The 17058-nt window shown below is 33.6% G+C and overlaps 1 protein-coding gene and 1 pseudogene across 2 annotated transcripts; one reads left to right on the forward strand and one right to left on the reverse strand.

Moving 5' to 3' along the window:
• Positions 1-5217: 5217 nt before the first annotated feature.
• Positions 5218-7068, reverse strand: LOC125861285 (delta(8)-fatty-acid desaturase-like; annotated as a pseudogene).
• A 508-nt stretch (positions 7069-7576) lies between these two features.
• Positions 7577-13524, forward strand: LOC125862611 (40S ribosomal protein S11). 2 transcript variants are annotated; one of them, XM_049542724.1, is made up of 5 exons: positions 7577-7720; positions 7807-7907; positions 12842-12986; positions 13063-13152; positions 13242-13524. In XM_049542724.1, exons 1-5 carry the CDS (start codon positions 7668-7670, stop codon positions 13330-13332), a joined length of 480 nt encoding a protein of 159 aa, XP_049398681.1. In that variant the 5' UTR covers positions 7577-7667; the 3' UTR covers positions 13333-13524. The 2 variants fall into 2 exon arrangements, with proteins under 2 accessions (XP_049398681.1, XP_049398682.1); XM_049542725.1 differs by having other exon boundaries at positions 12842-12977; positions 13054-13152.
• The last annotated feature ends 3534 nt before the right edge of the window (positions 13525-17058 follow it).

A 17058-nucleotide genomic window follows, 5' to 3' on the forward strand; every position in this document is an offset into this window, starting at 1 on the left:
TTTATTTTTTTTGTAAATTAAGAAGTATTTCCACCAATTTATTGATAAGTATGTGATTCAATATGAATCTTATGTGAGACATCTATTAATTGTCGGCAATATAAATATTTTGATGATAAAGATCAAATCCTCTATGTGGTTCTAAAGAAAATAACCTCATAGCAAAAATCAAATCCAAACTTGACTTACCTTGACTCTTATCTTACAAAATGTGTTTGTATAAATATCTAAAAGCCACAATAAATTATTCATGGTGGCAGATTGCAATATCAAGATCTTCAAGAATCATACTCTATTATCACAAGAACAAGAAACAACACAACAACTTGATTAAATTCTTAAAATCCCTATTATATATTATTGGCCTTTTCAACTTCAAGAATCATGTTAAAGAACTTACTAGCAATGATTCAGTTAGTCCAATAATTTCATCTCACCTCAAGAAAATAGCCGTTTCGAAGTAACTACAGATTTATCCAAAAAAATCAAGAACAAATGAATTTTAGTGAAGAATATAAGAGAATGGAATCAATATGAGATTATATCAAACATATTACTTTTAATCACCCAGATCAATAAACTTATAAATTACTCAATGATGATATCTTTTTTTTCTTTGTGAAAAAATAAAATAAAATAAATCTTTGGAGTAAGAGATCAAAATGTGGTTAGAACTTTGTGCTGATAACGTGTTATAAATTAAAGGAAAATATTAAACTAAAATAACAAAGAAGAGGAAAGAAAGAGTAGTAATTATAATTTTGCTTCTCTCTTGTATATCTTTATTTCACATAGAATGGAACACACACACGCACGCTTCTATCTTGTATATCTTTATTTCACATAGAATGGAACACACACACATAGTTATACTTTTATATAATTGTCATTATTTATAATAATTTAATTTTATTTGAAATCGCTTCTTTTTATTAGGTACACACACATATATGTTTTATTTAAAAATGAATACGACAGAGTTTTAAGAGTCACCACTTAATTTTTAAAGTAAAATTAAGAAACTATTTTTTCCAAAAGATTAAAACAGAAATCTAATGAAAATATTAAAAGGGGGTTCGGGGTTCATATTAGCATTTCGGAAAGGGTTTGAAAGCACCTGAAATGTCCGCTAACACGCGGTTATCCAATAATTAACTATTTGGCTAATTGATTTTTTTTTTTAAAAAAAAGCATGCTTAAACAAGTATAGGAGATAGACAAACTTTAAGACTAAAAGACATTTTTTAGGAGGGAAATAATATAAGGGATTATTTAAGTAAAATATTTATTCAAATAATTTAATAAGTAAAATTATTTTGTCTTTAGAAAATCTCAAAAATGACTATCTTTTGGGGAAATCGAATTAGGAAAATCTTAAGATTGACTAGCAAATAAACAAGTAAACAAAAATGAAACAAATAAAATAAAGAGTTAGTTTAAGGCCCAAGTCTGATTTTCTGTTCGCCTGGGCTAGTACTTGGGCCTAATTTCTATTTTGGGCCTTTTAGCTATTTTGCACCTGTCCTAGACTATCATAAAAACTGAACTTTTGGGCTTTAGGCCCAATTTCACCTGTCCTAAAACTAGCATATGATACTAAAAATAAATGGACTTTTAGCCCAATTGCAACAAAACACAAAGCTGGAAATTTGGGGATTCTCAGGCCCATTTCTGCTCCAAAATACAGCGTATAAATTGGATGTATATCGCTGTATATCTTATGTATACAGCTGTATACGTCACGTAAACAATGCCTTCTTTCTGCTCCGAGACCTGTACGTCAATTTTCAGGACTTATTCTTCAATTTTTCTTGCTCTCCGACTCAATAGAGGAAGGAATTGAGCCTTTACGGCTCTCTCGAAATGCAAAGGAGGAAGATGAGTTCATGATGAACTCAAGGCAAATTTCACATTCAACAAAAAGGAAATAAGGATTAGTATACGAAACAGATGACGAGTCAATAAACAATAAAGTTTTAATCTCCTTAATCCAATCAAAAATTTATCTTCATACTGAAGCATAGGCAACAAATAACTCTATTGATCATTAACAATTCATGTCAAACTTGAGAGATAATTAACATTAGCACATTAGAACCACAAAGGTCTAACTCAATAAAACTCATGCTCTACAAAATTTCCAAGATCCAACTTCTGATGACATTTGAGATATTTTTACAGAATGATCATAATACTAAATCCTTGAAGCGTACTATCAACTAGTCACTTAATCCATGCACATATAAGAAACTTTGAGATAAAGAAAAGGCAGCCGACATAAGAGAACTTAAAACAACAACTGACTCTATCTTTTAGGACCTCTACAGGCAACCAAGAAAGATTTAGATAGTAGCATTAAGATTACAGATCTACTGAACAATGCATCAAACTTTGAGAGAAAAGAAAAGTGACCAACAAAGCCAACAAATAGCCATCAGACAATAAACTAAGTGAATCATATTATTGCCTAAGTAAACACATGACTCTGCCAGGCGTTTAAAACGACTCTAAACAACTAGGTCATTGCTTATGTAACTCAACAGAAAGACAAACACAACTAGAACTAAGCCAAAAAGAGGACAAGCAGGCTTGAAATGAGCTCAAATTTGAAGAAACTCGACCCCAATTTATTAATCCCGAGTCCTCAAAATAGAAAACAAATATTCAAAGAGAGAAAATCAGCATGATTCAATTATAAATTTGCAGATTTAAGCTAACATTAAAGAAAGTCTGCAACAAGCAACCTGAATAATTCGAATAAGACAGTCAAACATACACAACTATGAGACAAAATCACATAGATATAAAGCCATTTCAAAGACCAAAAATAAAACAATTATCTCCCAATAACTAAGAGGCGCAGGCTTGCTTCAGTAAACATATTCGAAATGAGGAGAAAAGGAAAACGCAAAATAAGCTCACACGACTATATATGTTGATTCATACAATAGCTTACGACAAAGAATGAATACACGATGATTAGTTAGAAAGTTCTAAATAAAGAAGAAAACAAGAATGAAGTCATAGAAATCCAACCGAAAACATATTCATCACATAGCACTTGGAATCGAAATAGAATATAAACGATGAAGGAGGTATTACCTTCTTCAAAACAGCAGAACTGAGACGACGAGTTGAAAAGCTTTCCACCACCACGTGAAAGAAACTCCAATGGAAGTTTCCGGCGAAAAAGAACAGAGAGCTTAGGACGAGAGCTCCAGATTCTAAGCTCTTAACTCAATGACTATAGAAGTCAAAATTTATCTTGAGAGCCTATATCACTGTGTTTTGCCTCTATTCTAATGAGTGCCCTCTTTTTTTATTTTTAACGAATCTATTCCTATATGTAATTCTAGTCACTGTTTCTTAGATGAAATCCTAAGGAAACGAAACCTAAAAAAATGAAGTTTCTCCCCTCTGAGTTATCTCCAGCTTTTCTATTTATTCTCCAACCGATTTCACTGAAGAGGAACACGAGCTTTTATAGAAGAGGTATTAGGGTTGTCTTGGGGGGGAAAATATGAGGAATCAGATAAGATTTTGGGTCAATTTTGAATTCCACAAAACTGAAGGAATATCCTGTTTCGATGCCAAATCATAGCAAATTCCATCGGGAAGAATGTGAGGTGGTCGGCCTCAATTTAATTGACTATCCTTGAGGGATACGTGGATCAATCTCATGTTGGAAAGGACAAAACGAATTTGTACAAGTGTAGTAGCGAGGGAGAAAGGAGAAGATGATGAGAATAAAGTTGTTACGCTTACATAGACGCCGTGAACTGCTTTCCGTGAAGGCGTCGTCTGCTTCTCTTTGAAATTGGCGTGAATTGTTGTTAAGCGTGAAGCTTCTGGGTTCTCTTGTTGATTGAGAAGTGGATCGGGTCGGGGTCGGGGTCGGGTATGTTGTACGTATTGTTGTTGTAAAGTGCGTTGGGTTTCTTTTGGATGTGAATGGGAATGGGCCTGGTAATTAAGAGTGGGGTTGGGTTGAAGGAATTAAGGTTTTGGGCTTGAGGAATATAGTGGGCTACGTAGATTGAACGGGAAAATGCCCCAAAATTTGGTCTAATAAGGAGTAAAAGAGGGGTTAGATCTTGGAGTTTAAGAAATAGCCAAATTGAGTTAAATTAATAAATTCGGTTAAAACCTAAATAAGACGAATTAATATTAATTAATTAACGAGCTTCTTAGTCTTAACGAAATAAAACAAACAACTTAATTATAAACTAATTATCTCAAAAATATAACTATAATTTAAACTAAACTAAATAACCAAATGTTTAAGATAAAACTAAAATCTTTTTGAGACGATTTTCGAATATTCATAAGATGTACTAATTATATACGTAATTATATAAAACATATATAGTATTTCAAAATTTATAAAATGACTAAAATTACTTAAAGAATAACTTGAAAAATATTTTAAATTTTTATAAAATTAATTATTTCAAATCGTTTGAAATTAAGAAGTTCGAAAATTAATTCTATCGTGGATGGTCAAAATTGGGTGACAACAATATAGTTATACTTTTTTATAATCGTCATTATTTATAATAATCAAATTTTATTTGAAATCGCTTCTTTATATTAGGTTTTTTTTATGACAACTTCTTTACCTATAATTAGCAACATCATTCAATATATACTTTGTAGAATTGCTCCTCTACAACAATCATATGTCTCTATAACATTATCTTGTATCATAAAGCCACATTAAAAAAGAGGACATAATTTCTAACATGACTAATAATTGATCTAGTATATTGATCAAATATTTGAATGTTTAATATATCGATTTTGATAAAGCATATTACATCAAGTATACTTTGATTATGGAATGATTTGGGTATATCTATGTTTTATTTAGGAAAAAAGGGTGTAAAATTAAAATATTTATGTGAGAAAATTATTGATTAATATAAGGGAAAAGGGTCAAAAATATCCCTCAACTTTGTTTATTAGCTGATTATATCCCTATCGTTAAAACAAAGTTATTCATACCCTCGCCGTCACTAATTTCACTATTTATACCTCCCTCAATTGACGAAAACCCCCAAATTGACTCAAATTAATTAACCCGAATTTTTAAAAAAAAACATTCCCCGTTTTGAACCCAATGCCCCATAGTATAATCCGTATAACTCATTCCCTCTTACCTATTCTTTCAAATTTTCCATATAACTCGTTCCCCTTTACCCATCAACTTCTCCTCAATTATTCTTCATTTCCTAAAATGTTCAAAAGTCTATCAGGCACTTTCCTTATAGAGAACAATAACAACAACGTTTGTACAAACAAATTAGTCCTGGAAACACAAATAATTGGATACAATGTAAAATGTTGATAGATGACAAAGAATTTCGCCAGGGAATTGAACGTTAACTCTCTTCCATAGAAGGTAGAAGTCAATGACTTGAACAAACTTGAAGATACTGCAAAAACTAGCAAGTGTTGAAGATCAAGATCATAATCCAAGCTATTACAAGCCGAGCATTATGGGTCCATTTCCACCAAGAAATACTAATCCCAGTAAGACAATTCCCTAACATAATTTGTATCATTTTATTGAACCCCTTATTTGTCATAATCAAATAATGACCAGAATCATGACCCAAATAAGAAATTTGCATCCAAGTTAACCCCAACAATGCTCTAGAAAGCATATGAATCAAGAAACTATCACTAAAAATTACACCATAGAAAGTCAAGAAAAGCAAAATCTCAATAAAACAAAATGAATACATAACCCCATGACCTTTTTCTCAAACAATCCAGCTTTAGTAAAGTCAACACAAAGCTTTCTATAACCCCTTGATACCTCAAAAACATGATAATCTTCTAAATAATAACCAGTAAAGAAGTTATCAAGATGTTTCCAAGCAGTACCTGGATGAAAAGCAATGAATGGATCAGTTGCTTCTTGTCCAGCAAGATTAAGTAAAGGGATATCCCCACCAGGGTGTTGTTTAATCCAATCAGTCACATTAAATGGATAAGGAAAATAAAGAACAATCGAGGAGAAGTTAATGGGTAAAGGAGAATGGGTTATATGGAAAATTTGAAAGAATGGGTAAAAGGGGAATGGGTTGTACGGGTTATACTATGGGGTATTGGGTTTAAAATGAGGAATTGGTCCTTTTTTTTTAAAAAAAAACCAGGTTAATTTGAGTCAATTTAGGAATTTCCGTCAATTGAGGGTTATAAATGGTGAAATTAGTGACAACGAGGGTATGAATAACTTTGTTTTAACGATAGGGATATAGTCAACTAATAAAACAAAGTTGAGGGGTATTTTTGACCCTTTTCCCTTAATATAATCTATGCTATATGAAATCTAAACATCGAATAAGTACTTTTCATGTCTTAAATTTATTTATTTTTCTATTGTAATATTAAAAAGATGAATGCCAAAATTCAAATGTCAAATGTAATTATAAATGTACAACAATAAATTTGTTTTAATGGACAAAAATGATCGAATGACTGTTACAGAAAGATTTGATCGCAATCATACTAGTATAAAATTATTCATGACACATCATTGAAGCTCGAAAGTGTGAACATAATAAGGTGAAAATTTTAGTCTTTGACGTACAAAAATATTCAATTTTACAATCACCATTTGAGACGTATTTGTAGGTCACACAAAATAACAAATTTATTCGTTTCGGATTAACTTCACATTATGTGATAACTAAACTTTCATATGATTGAAGTTGCGATACATATAACTATAGTAAATATATTTTTATCTGAATTCCGTGTATCATAATTACCTATAAAAAAATTAAGCTAGCGTTTGGCCATAGATTTCCAAATATTCTTGGCAAATTTTTTTTGGGTGAAAATTTGGGTGAAATTTCACCATGTGTTTGGCCATAGTATTTGTGAAATATATTTCACTTTTTAGAAAAATATGATTTATACCCATAAGTTTTAAAAACTATCAAAACTAACCATAAGTTTGTATTACAAGTCAATTGGATCTTCATTGCAACAAATAACAAACAGTTTCCATGCCACTAGAGCAATGTGGTAGTTTGGAGTGAGTGCAACAAGCACCATTTCATACATCGTGAAGTAGACAAAGCACATGACTTTGTTACCTTGAGCCGATTGTTCATCATTTTCATCAACAACCATATCATCACGTTCATATTCACTGAATATTTCATCACTACTTTGGTGTTCACGTAAAAAATTATGTAATACAACGCAAACAACTACTATAGAGGGTGTTTTTGTAAAAGATAAAAGTTTGGTGTAAACTTTCAATTTTCAAAAGATCCCAAATAATGAGATTTGGCCCAAATACTAGAAAAAACTAGTATTTGGGAATTTGGGATATTTGCCAAAAAAATTTGTCAAATAATGGCAAATTGTATGGACAAACACTATTTGCCAAATTTTTCCCCAAATATTATTTGGGAAATCTATGGCCAAACGGGCCCTAAATAACAATGTCCGAATCTCAATTTTTTTACAATTTTAGTTAGTTAGATTTTGGGCCCATCTATAAATTGGCCCATTTTTTTGCAAATCCAGTCCATAGTATGTAAAGTAGAATAAGTTTTCTTAAGCCCACCAATCCCTCATTCTCCACGGCAAATTAGGGTTTTTTATACGAGCAGCTCTCCCGCCTTCCGTTGATCTTCCTTTCAATCATGGCGGAGCAGACGGAGAAGGCGTTTTTGAAGCAGCCAGGTGTGTTTCTAAGGTGAGTATTCTGAGCAATCTGTTAAATTCCGTAACTTAGAAGGGGTTTTAGCCTAAGATTTGCGTTTATCTGATCGATTTCGGCAGCTCTAAGAAGACCGGGAAGGGAAAGAGGCCAGGAAAGGGAGGCAATCGATACTTTAAGAGTATCGGGTTAGGATTCAAGACTCCTCGTGAGGCTACTGAAGGTTCGTATTTATTTGCTCAATTACTGTAGTTCATTTGGTTTCTGCATTGTTGATTTATATTTTAGATATGAGCGCATAGTGAATATAGTAGTGTGTCAGTCTAAATAGCAATTTTGTTGGTGGAACGCCAAATGCCATATTAGATATATCTAGTCGACGAATTATCAGTCTTCCTGCCGGCTCAGTCGAAAGTCACAGAGGAGCAACTACGAAAGCCCATGTTCACCTCCATAGCTCTGGGATAAGACAGTCCTGATGAAGCTATTTCGTACTAAAGGCCTTAAGAACTACTTCTGACTTGGACATTGCGGATTTAGATTGAGTTACGATCTCAACCTGTGATTTATGTTCTGGCCTGTATGTTATTATGGTCTGAATGGAGCCCAACATAAAGTCTATAAGAATAAGACTAGTTTTCGATTTCCACTTTCAGTTCTTTCCTTTCTATATTCAGTGCCAACTAGTTAGGATTAAGGTTGATGTGCAAATTGTTTCGTACTCAAGGCCTTAAGAACTACTTCTGACTTAGACGTGTGAATTTAGATTGAGTTAGGATGTCAACCTGTGATTTACTTTCTGGCCAGAGAATATGTTATTATGGTCTGAATGGAGCCCAACATAAAGTCTATAAGTCTAGTTTCCGATTTCCACTTTCGGTTCTTTTCTTTCTATATTGTCTTGATGTATTCAGTACCAACTAGTTTAGTATTAAGGTTGAGGTGCAAATCAGTCATGCCTTAAGTAATGGGCCTACTTGCTCTAAATGGCCAAAAAGTCACTTGTATTGTGTTTCTGCAACTTAGTTGGCATTTGATAAATCTTTCTAGTAACAAGTTAAAAGTTTTTGCAATGTGGGCGCTTTGTAAATCTTTCTTTTAAGTTGTAGTTTTTCCATTGTAGTTGTCATTTGGTAAATCGTTCTATTATGAAGCTATTTGCTATGTGTCTGAAATGCATGAAATATGGTTTGATGCAATTTGAGTACATAAGGGGAAACATTATATCAGTTTTGTGAAAAGCAACAAAAAGTGTGCGTGAAGCAAGGCGCAAGCACTGCGCTTTTATGCTCTGAAGCCAGTCGCTGCTAAAAAAGTGAGCGCTTCAGTAGGCGAAGCGAGAAGCGCGCTTAAAGTAAAGGCGACAAAAAGTGCGCTTAGTTTTTTTTTTTAAACTTCTGTATAACACATTTGTCTGGTGCGACTCAAACATTTCCCTCTTCTTCTTCTATGACTCAAACATCTCAACATTTGTTGCTGCGACTCAAATGATAAGTTCTTCCTCTCTTTTCTTCTTCTTCTTCTTCTCTAGACTCTCTTTCAGGCTTTCAGCGACTACTTCTAGGGTTTTACCCCCTGTTATGATCTGTTGTGTTATACTTGCTTGGTTTTGCTGTTTGCATTTGCTTAATATGTTATGATAATGAGGATTATTGACCGTCTTTTATTTACTTTTTAATTTAAGAATTGAAAAATTTGCTTAATATCTTATTTCTATTGAGGTCTTGGTTATTTATATATGCATATATAATATTTTTTATTTTTTGTACTAAATAATGCTTTAGAAGAAAAAAGCGTGTGTTTCGCTTCACTCTTCGGTGAAGCAAGCACTCAGTGTTTTTTTTCTGCTTCTCGCTCTCCAAAACACTGCACTATATTTTTGTTTCTACAATTTATTATTAGCTGGGACTCGGGTTATTAGGACGATGTGGGGTGCAAGTTATCCACATGTGTTTAACCAGTCATGTGGCCTTCTCTTGATATTCTTTTGAATCTTCTATGGAATTTCTGATAAAACCAAAAGCATTTAGGATTGAAGCAACTTTGTTCTTCTCCATAGCTTCTTCTCTTGAAGGCTTGAAGCTATTGAGTCTGCCTTTGCTTCACATAAACTGGATATTGGCTCTCCAACTATTTAACCTTTGACAGAAGTAGTCTTCTGTGATAACAGACCAAGTTGAAACTTTTTTACTAGGACTTTTTGTTCCAATTGTCAAATAGAATAAAGACGTTCACCTTGCTAGCATCTGTTAACATTTATGGAGCTTACATAGGATATGATACTGTGAATAAAAACCTTCTCCTTACTGTCATTTGGTGATAGGTATGGATCTCAATAGTATATGGTTATGATGTGGATGACCTTAATATATCAAAGAAGTGCTGAATCAAAGTGGTGCTATAAGTTTGGAGGAGAAAGCAGGGGATTGGATTTTAACTTATTTATTCCTTTTTGTTTCCTACTTCAACCTGACTAGACTAAGATCAATAGCACGTGGTAAATTTCTTATGTGGGCATTCCAAGAGACTGCATTTACTTACATTTAAGTAAAACTAGTAAATAAAAGATACTTCCTAAATAGATGTGTGCAACTGATAAAGCGCCAGGGCCAGATGGTTTTACTATGGGCTTCTTTATCAAGTGTTGGGAGGTGGTGAAGCAGGACATTATGGACAATTTTCAAAACTTTTATGATCAAGGAGTGTTTGAGAAGAGTTTTAATGCAACATTCATAGGACTTATTCCTAAAAAGAAGGGTGCCAAGGAGTTGAGGGACTTCAGACCGATAAGTCTAATTGGCAGTATTTACAAGTTGCTCTCTAAAGTATTGACTGAGAGACTGAAAGGGGTGATTGGCAAGTTGGTAGATTCTCAACAAATGGCATTCATCGAAGGGAGACAAATTATGGATGCAGTCTTGATTGCCAATGAAGCTGTTGATTCCAGAGTTACGAAGAAGAAGCCAGGCATTCTCTGTAAGTTGGACATAGAGAAAGCTTATGACCACGTTAATTGGAGATACCTTATGAAGGTATTAGAAATGATGGGTTTTGGGCAAAAGTGGTTGAAGTGGATGGAGCAATGTATTTCAACAGTCTGTTTTTCAATTCTAGTTAATGGTTCTCCAACAGGATTCTTCCAATCATATAGAGGACTCAGGCAAGGTGACCCTCTGTCACCTTTTCTATTCCTAATTGCTATGGAAGGACTGAATAACATGATCAAGACAGCCAAATTACGAGGTTGGATAAAGGGTTTTGAAGTGGCTAGAGAAGGGGTTGACAGTCTGGAAGTGACACATCTACAATATGCAGATGACACACTTATTTTTTGTGATGCTGAGGAAGATCAACTAAAGCACTTAAGACTGATCTTGGTTCTGTTTGAAGGAGTCAGTGGTCTGCATATCAACTAGAGAAAGAGTTTAATGTACCCTATTAATGTAGTCAACAACATGAGCTGGTTAGCAACAATCCTTGGAGGTGAAGTTGGCACTCTGCCAGCTACATACTTGGGATTACCTTTAGGAGCCAAATCTATGTCCATAGATATATGGAACAATGTGATCGAGAAGTGTGAAAAAAAACTAGCCAGGTGGAAAACACAATACTTGTCTATGGGTGGAAGATTGACACTAATCAATTCAGTACTTGATGCTCTTCCAACTTACATGATGTCCCTTTTTCCTATCCCACCAGGGGTCACCAAGAGGCTGGACAGTATTAGAAGGAAAATTTTGTGGCAGGGCAATAAGGAAAAGAAAGGATTTCACTTGGTAAAGTGGAAATCAGTGATAACTGGGAAGAAAAATGGTGGTCTGGGGATTAAGAACCTAAACTTGCAAAGTAAAGCTCTTCAAATGAAATGGTTATGGAAGTATGCAAATGGTAACCAACTGTTGTGGGAAAGGGTGATTGAGGCTAAATATATACCAGAAGACAAATGGATGACCAAAGAGGTGACTACTCCTTATGGAGTCAGCCTCTGGAGGTCCATTAGGAATCTATGGGATGAAGTGAAGAACAACTCAAAGGTGAAAGTTTTTGATGGGAGAAAGACCATGATTTGGAAGGATAATTGGCATGAGAAAGGCAACTTGGAAGAGTTATTCCCTGATGTTTACAACTTAGTTACATTTCAGCAAGGGTTTATAGCAGATTTATGGACACTACAGGGGTGGAACTTCAACTTCAGAAGACATCTAAATGACTGGGAGTTTCAGAGAGTAGCTGATTTTCTTAACACTATGGAACCTTTCAATGGACTTCAAACAGGGAAGGATGTTCTATGGTGGACAGGAAACAATAGAGGAGTATACAAAGTTAGTAGAGCTTATAAGCTAATGGATCAGACAAACCAACAAATTAAAAATTGGCCATGGAAACAAATATGGAAAAGCAGAATACCCTACAAAGTATCTTGCTTTGTCTGGTTGTTGGCCAAGGAAGCAGCTCTTACTCAAGACAATGTCATGGAGAGAGGGATAACCTTATACTCTAGATGCTTTCTCTGTGGGGAGACTTTAGAGAATGTAAATCATCTGTTTCTACACTGCAAGTACACTCAACAATTATGGAGGATTTTTTTGAGTCACAAAGGCATCTCCTGGACTATGCCTGGGAAAGTTTCAGAGGCTTTAAAGAGCTGGGAGGAAGCAGGAGTACTGGAAAAAGACAGTGGCAGATGGAGACTTATCCCTGCTTCAATATGGTGGGCAATATGGAAAGAGAGGAACTCTAGGTGTTTTGAGAGCATAGAAAATAGTGTGCAGAAAGTGAAGCTCAACTGCATTTTACTATTATGTTTTTGGTGTAATCAGTTATACTCAAATGATACTATCTCTATAATTGATGTTTTAGACTCAATTTAGCCATAGAGCAGTAAGAATTTGGGGCTTTTGTATATAAGGTTTCAGTACAACCCATGTACTGTTTTGTGATATAATACAACCTTACCAAGTTCAAAAAAAAAAAAAAAGCTATTTGTGTGACCTTTATGTGGATAGTTGAGAATTGACTTTAAGAACAAAGATTTCCTCAGATTTCAAGTCATCTTTTATATAATGTTGTACCAGATTGTTTTTGATTATTTCATGGATTTTCTTAATTTCACCTTGTTCTGTGGTCTAACCTTATGTTTGGTCTATTTAAATATAGGTACGTATATTGACAAGAAATGCCCATTTACTGGCAATGTTTCTATCCGAGGTCGTATCCTTGCTGGTACATGCCACAGTGCTAAGATGAACAGAACCATCATCGTTCGACGCAATTACCTACATTATGTCAAGAAGTATCAAAGGCAAGAACTTGTCACTTATACTATGTTGGCTGCCTCACTTCTTCTTTTGTTAGTTTTAACACCTAAGTTATTTCAGATATGAGAAGAGGCACTCCAATATTCCAGCTCACATATCACCGTGCTTCCGTGTGAAAGAGGGAGATCATGTTACTATTGGACAGTGCAGGTTAACACCACCATCTTGTTTTGAATTTTCTATAGTATTTTTTTCATCATTTGCTGTTATTGTAGGTGATAACGTTTTCTGCTTCACAGGCCTTTATCCAAAACCGTTAGGTTCAATGTCTTGAAGGTGATTCCAGCTGGTTCTGGTGGTGGCGGGAAAAAGGCTTTCACCGGGATGTAATCTTCGTGCCTCCATTTCAAATTTTGTTTCTTGTAGGAATATTATGTCAAAACTTTTTTGCTTTTTACTGAGTTATCATCTTCAAATTTTGGAACTTAATGCTAGTAAGTTTGTTATTAAGCCTCTGAACTAGCTTATATAATGTTATTTGATTGAAGAACCTAATACAAAAAGGATGTTTGGTGATTAAAATAGCAGCAGCTCACTAACAGGATGCCAATTAACAAATCTAACACCATATTAAATAATTAAATAAGTCGCGCTTAACTGATTAGTCTACAAATTGAAGCTAATTCAGTGAATCAGCGAGCCTATTGTTCCATCAATAACAAACACCATATTAAGTAATTGAGTCATGCTCCTCTAGCACTAAGTCGAGTTCAAAGTCTTTTTACCGGCTAAACTTTTCACATTAGTTTGTGCAAGGGTCAATTTCAAAAGACCATATGTTTCAATATTATGAGTTATGTAGGTGGTTCATAACCTATAAAATTAATATCTATAAATCTTTTTTTTCAACGCCACCAAGTTTGCATCAATTGAAGTAAAAAGTTATGATCATTTTAGTTATGTCAGACTTTCTGTATTGACCATGCTTTTCGTTGGTGATGAACAATTTTGAAGTGCAAAACGCCGGTTGAGGAAAAATTTAATGGTTTTTGTTTTAAGCATGCATTTCATTGGCGTTGAACAATGCTAGATAGGTGTTTCATCGGTTGAAATGCCCGTTGAACGATGTGAAATCATTTAAGTTGATTTATGTCCAATTTTTCTCACTTTTGATCATTTTTTCAAGTCCTAGAAGTGATTTTCTCTTCTCATCTTATCCTCCTCCATCAAGTTAAGTCCTTTTCATGGAATTCAAGCTTTTCAATTCCTTCGTCTATTTATGAATTATTGATACAAATCTTAATTCCTGGTCATAAAGTTTTCAAGAAGAGAATTCAAGAATCTCAAGAAAAGGTTTCTTGATAATTCTTCTTTAAGTTAGGGTTCTTTATCAAGATTTGTAGAACATTTAAGGTATGTAAGACTATCATAGTGAGAGATTAAGTTCTTCTGCATACCCTATATCTATAGTTTCAATTAGTAAGATCAAAGCTAGGATTTTTACCGTATGATTCATAATTGGGAAAAGGTAGAATGTGTCTCTGAGATTTCGGTCATAGTCTAGGGGGTACTTGTGCCTTCTCCCTTCATAATTTTGAATTTACTCTATATTCCTAATGTTGAATTCTTGATTTTATTATAGGGATTTATTACTTCTCATATTAACGATCTTTGACTATTGATTCATGAATATACCACATGAACCCTTTATTTGTTAAGAGTTATTGAAGACCTAGTCATATTGATTTCTTATGCATTAGTTTCATGAGTAAAGTACTCCCTCGGTCCCTTTTTATATGTCATTTTTTTACTTTGCACTTGCATTAAGAAATGATGTAACTTTACCCTTCTATTCTTATTTAATTACTTGTAGATTTCCTAGGTTGGTCAAAGTAAATACATTTTCAAGATTAATTAACTACTCTATTAAGGGTATAATAGGCAAAATATGATAATTTATGCATAAATTTTATAAAATGACAAATATTGTGGTCCAACTATTTATAGAAAGAAATGACATATAAAAAGAGACGGAGGGAGTAAATTTCAAATCTTAAAATAGTATTTCAGAATGGGTTTCAAGAAAGCACGAATTGCTTCAAGTACATTATTTTCAGAAAGAAAAACATAGTTAATTCTAAAGAGAGCAGACCTTAATTTGAGAAAGTGAAGTCAATTTCCATAAATTATAGTCCTTTAAAACAAGTTTAGTATGATTATATAAAGAAACATTTTAGAGTATTAACTCCACACAGGGAGTATATGTTTTCCCCTAAAGTGGACATTTTAACTAAAAATGAGACATCATACCGTTATTGAACATTATTGCATTGTTTTGGAAATAATATTGAGCACCAAGTTGGATAAGGGGTAGATAATTCAAATTTCATTATTGTGCAGCCAACGTAGCATATGATTGGGTTGTTGATTCAAAAGACTCCTCACAAACCCCTTGGTAAGGGCTTAGATATTGGATCCATTAGCAAGTTCGTCCTCTATCCTGACAAAATATTGGATGGCTATAGCAATGTGAAAAATACCTTGTATCATCACGAAGCTCATATTAATGATTGTCGGTTAGAGAAACGCCCCAAGAAAAGTAACGTATACTATTTTAGAATTTGATATTATTTTATATATCTAAGTTGTAAAACTTTATTGTTTTCAATACATTGCATGCTTTACTTTGGAGTTATCCATTTGTTTAGTCTTTCTATGAGTTGTTCTTCAGTTATGTATGTTTAGCTTAACCTGTGTTTCATTAAGCTATTTGGCATATCATCTATTTCATGTACTGACATTATTTGGCGTTGCATCTCTTAATGATGCAGATATAGATACTCAGGATTGCGACAACAGACGCTTTGTTGAGATCCTCTCCATCAACTTTTGGTGAGATCTCCTTGCTTTCAGAGGGGCTCCAATTCAGTTATTTATTTCATTACTTAATATGCATCCAAATTTATTATTTAGGTAGTCGTGTCTGACACCTATCTTAGTTTAGTAGAGGCTTCATAGGCAAGTTAGCGAGTCTATTAAGTCTTCATCTGCAGATGTTTTAAACAATATTATTATTATGATGATTCATACTTATATTTTACACTTCCATAAAACATGTTCGGAGGTGTGAATATCTATCACTTTTAGGGGTCGTTTGGTAGAGTGTATTAGGAAAAATAATGCATGCATTAACTTTGTGTATTACTAGTACCTTGTTTGGTACTCTTTTTCAACCTATGTATAACTAATGCTTGCATTAGTTATACACTCTATTGTGTATTAATGTGTGCATTGCTAATACCATGGATTTCTAGGTATTAGCAATGCAATGGTTTTAATGCATGCATTAAAATGATAAAAATACTCAATTGTCCCTCTAAAACCTTTTTTTACATCTTTTCCACCATAAAAGTGGAGGGTATCTTTGTAAATAATTTTGTTAATGCAATACATACTATTTTTAATGCATCAAACCAAACAATGCATTAAAACAATCTATGTATAATTAATGCAAGCATTAATAATACACTCTATTTAGCATTATTCTTATACACTCTACCAAACAACCCCTAAGCTTTTGCATAAGTGTTTAATCTTCTATTCAGCAGTAAGTCAAGCTAAAGATTCGCTTTAGGACAATAATGATTTTTGAGTGTCGACCACGTCCATGATATAGGTTCAGAGCGTGACAATTTTTTAATTTTTTTTTAGGGATTTAACATACAGACTCGATTACTTTTGGACTAAATTTTTGTAAGTATTTCTTTTCTGTTGGGCTTTTTATTTTTAAGACTTGGGCTAATAGAATTTGTCGGCTATTATTAGCTATTTTCTTGCTAATTTTATCAATAACATGGACCTTGGATCCATAAATTTAAGGGCAAATTACAGAAATCACATACTTTTAAGACAAAATTACAATACATCCTTAAAAGTTTATAATTACAGAAATTCCTCAAACGGATGCAATAATATAAGCGCTGATACATTAATCTGATGCGCGAGATACAATAATATAAGCGCTGATACATTAATCTGATACGCGAGATACAATAATATAAGCGCTGATACACTAATCTGATGAGAGAAAATGAGGGATTTTGGAGATTTGTAAAA

The sequence above is a fragment of the Solanum stenotomum genome, chromosome 4, assembly GCF_019186545.1.
Source record: "Solanum stenotomum isolate F172 chromosome 4, ASM1918654v1, whole genome shotgun sequence".
Taxonomy (NCBI): Eukaryota; Viridiplantae; Streptophyta; class Magnoliopsida; order Solanales; family Solanaceae; genus Solanum; species Solanum stenotomum.